This window comes from Acanthaster planci, linkage group LG01, assembly GCF_054643075.1.
Source record: "Acanthaster planci isolate LZ-2023a linkage group LG01, COTS_SCS, whole genome shotgun sequence".
NCBI lineage: Eukaryota > Metazoa > Echinodermata > Asteroidea > Valvatida > Acanthasteridae > Acanthaster > Acanthaster planci.
The window spans coordinates 9,027,906-9,030,647 of record NC_141777.1 but is presented as its reverse complement, the minus strand read 5'-3'; the positions used below and the strand labels follow the sequence as shown (position 1 = coordinate 9,030,647).

Here is a 2,742-nt window from a genome sequence, read left to right as displayed (position 1 = left end):
TGACGTCAGAGAAGGGTCAAATTCGGAGAATGAGGACAATCTTGTGTCGGGTCAAACACCGTCGAGGCGGTACCCAAAACGGGCGCACAGATTGCCCTTGCGCTATCGTTAGCGCTGTGCAAAGTTGTTTTGCTTTGTGTGAAATTGCATGTACCTAACTTGCAGTGAAATTGCTAACAGTCGAGGGATGTCCAGAAATCGACATATGTTCCATTAAATACATATTTCTTTCTGTTATGGTTTCTCTTGCAGAGTGTGAAGAGAAATGCTGCAAGACAAAGGTCGTGGAAGGTCCAAGCCAAGGCGGTTCAGTTGCCAAGAGTGCCCCCTGTGGTTCAACCATAGGCAGAGCCTCTGGCGCCATATTCGAAATATACATCAGTCGAAGAGTACCTTGTTTTGCAGTAGGTGTTCCTTCCAGGCGGGTCAGGTAGGCACGCTGTTCCGGCATATGGAGACCTGCCACCCTAGTGAGGCGGGGGAGGGCGCTAAAAGCCCGGCTCAGAGCCTTGGTCAAGACAGGTCGTTATTCAGCGCCGTGCGAACGGTGGTGACCGGTAGTCAGCCGACTACTAAGGCCATGTCGCCCAGTGAGTCAAGTCCGTCCCCGAAGGTTGCGGAGGCAACTGCCTCTAAGCAGTCTGTTGGAGCAGCAGTTTTGTCCTTGTCGCCTACCCCCATGTCCCCACTGACGGAGCGCCCTTCGTCGCCCCAGTCCAAAACAGTCTCACCCTACGTGCGGTCCGGGGGAAAACCGAAAGGCATGTTGCAGATGGTCGTGGAGGAGGCCGCCGAGAGCCTTTCGTCAGCTTCCCAAGAGGACGAACAAGAGGCCGCCTCGCTACCATTTGTACCGCCTCCAGCGAAGAAGACACGCACCGCCACCGTCCGGGAGTACACTTGCACGCAGGTGTATCTAGACGGCAAGCTCGTCAAGACGGATGAACACAACTCGGTCTACCAGAAGCAAATAGAAGTAGACGCGGAGGGAAAGCCGACCGGGAAGTAAAGAACCAGAGACGAGGACCGACACTCTTATATAAAAGAGTTTTAAGCTTTGTTTAAAGATGACATAAGTTATTTTTATAAGTGTTTTAATCCTTAAGTTGGTACGGACGAGTAAGTGAAATCTATACTTCAATCATGTGTAATCATGCAGTACTTGAAATTTTCTATTTTTGTATAAATTAAAACCTGTGTAAAATCAACCGTATATTGTGAGCCTTGGAGAACATCTACTTATATAATTTTATCTGCCAGAAGTGTTGTCTCTTAATTTTGTGTAAAATCATGCGAGAAACAGTGATCAGTTTGTATGCCATTTCCAAGTTGTGAGCAGATTTTCCTGTAAATATTAAATTAGGTGCCTTGAAATTTTGGTAAAGTCTTGTAAATATTAAATTAGATAAATTTTGGTGTTCTTGTGCCCGTTGCATTGCGTAGGAAAGTTTTGCGCATATTTAATGAGGCAAAATTAGGCGTTCTTTTTCCCCTTAGAATGTGTATAAGATCTTGTGAATATCTAATGAGTTATACTTTGTATAAGACCCAGTGAATCTTCTATGAGTTTTAGAAGAGTTATAACTTGAAGACACTCTTTCCTTATTTAATTGTTATGGCTTGTGGTGTATGGGGACATACCCCGCCATGCTCGGGCCTTTGTGACGGAAAGTGTATAGGACTAGAGCTAGTCTAATTTTATTAATGAGTTGCAGTGCACGTACCTGATTGGCTAGTGACTTGGTAACGTGTGCTGGCTAGGCATAGCGTAGCGCGCTGTGTGCACATGGTCGTGCTACTGCAGTGAGCGCTGCGATCGCATTATAGTTGGTTTTGCTTGTTGGACTTCGCAGAGTGAAGTTGGTGAGTTGGCACGGAGCTAAAGCATTGTCAGCGCTGTGCGAAGTGTTGCGTGGTGCTGATGCGTTGTAAGTACGTGATTGTATAGACTGTACGTGGCTGACTAGTGAGTGTAGCTGACGCGTTGCAAGTACAAGGCTGTGAGAGCTGTACGTTGCTGACGCTGGCTCGCATGCACGTTAGGTGAAGCTCGTACGAAGTTGTACAAGTTGTACTTTGCTGACGCAGTGTGACTGTTGATGCGCTGTGTGTGGCTGATGCGCAGTGAATGGCTGATGCGCATGGTGCATAGTTGATGCATTGGAGTATTGCTGCTGGGGCCCTACGCTTAATTAGTGCTCAGTCCAAGTAAGTAAATGCACAGGCAACCAAACCAATCTCCCAATCACTTCACTGTACATTTCAATTGTTGATTTGTGTTGATTATTGTGGAATAAATTGAACGTCCTGTACCGACAGTTCTTCTGTCAAGGATTACTTTCTTTACCGGTTGATTGTGTAATTCAACAGAGACTAATTAACACTCGGTCACAATCGGCGGTATATTTCCTCCAAAACGGTCCCGCACCCTTTGCCTTGAGGTCGCTCTGTGTGGTCTCTCGTCTGGGGAAAAGCCTTGGGTTGGGAAGATCGACTCTGCCACTAATAGTGCTTGGTTTGATCCCATCAACTCAGGGTAGGCCCGGGGATGCCCGCCACAATATTGTAAAGTTTTACTGCCGGGACTAGTTTGCGTCTGGACTTGCCGCCAAAACCTAGTGACATGTAGACGCTTATATTTTCAGGGAACGTCAAATCACCCGGATCCTGGTTTAATTTTCAAAAATATAAGTTGTTGGATCGAGGGGGAGGATCGGTTGGTAAGCTAGATTATGTTGAGTT

At 46.8% G+C, this 2,742-nt stretch overlaps 1 protein-coding gene across 1 annotated transcript; it reads left to right on the top strand.

The window, feature by feature from the left end:
* Positions 1-265: 265 nt before the first annotated feature.
* On the top strand, positions 266-2,318 carry LOC147800306 (uncharacterized). The gene is made up of 2 exons (XM_087145319.1): positions 266-1,363; positions 1,406-2,318. The coding sequence occupies exon 1, from the start codon at positions 266-268 to the stop codon at positions 1,007-1,009; it is 744 nt and encodes a 247-aa protein (XP_087001445.1). The 3' UTR covers positions 1,010-1,363; positions 1,406-2,318.
* The last annotated feature ends 424 nt before the right edge of the window (positions 2,319-2,742 follow it).

Coding starts and splice junctions, on each gene's coding strand:
- LOC147800306 (XM_087145319.1), top strand. CDS start 266: ATGCTGCAAGACAAAGGTCGTGGAAGGTCCAAGCCAAGGCGGTTCAGT.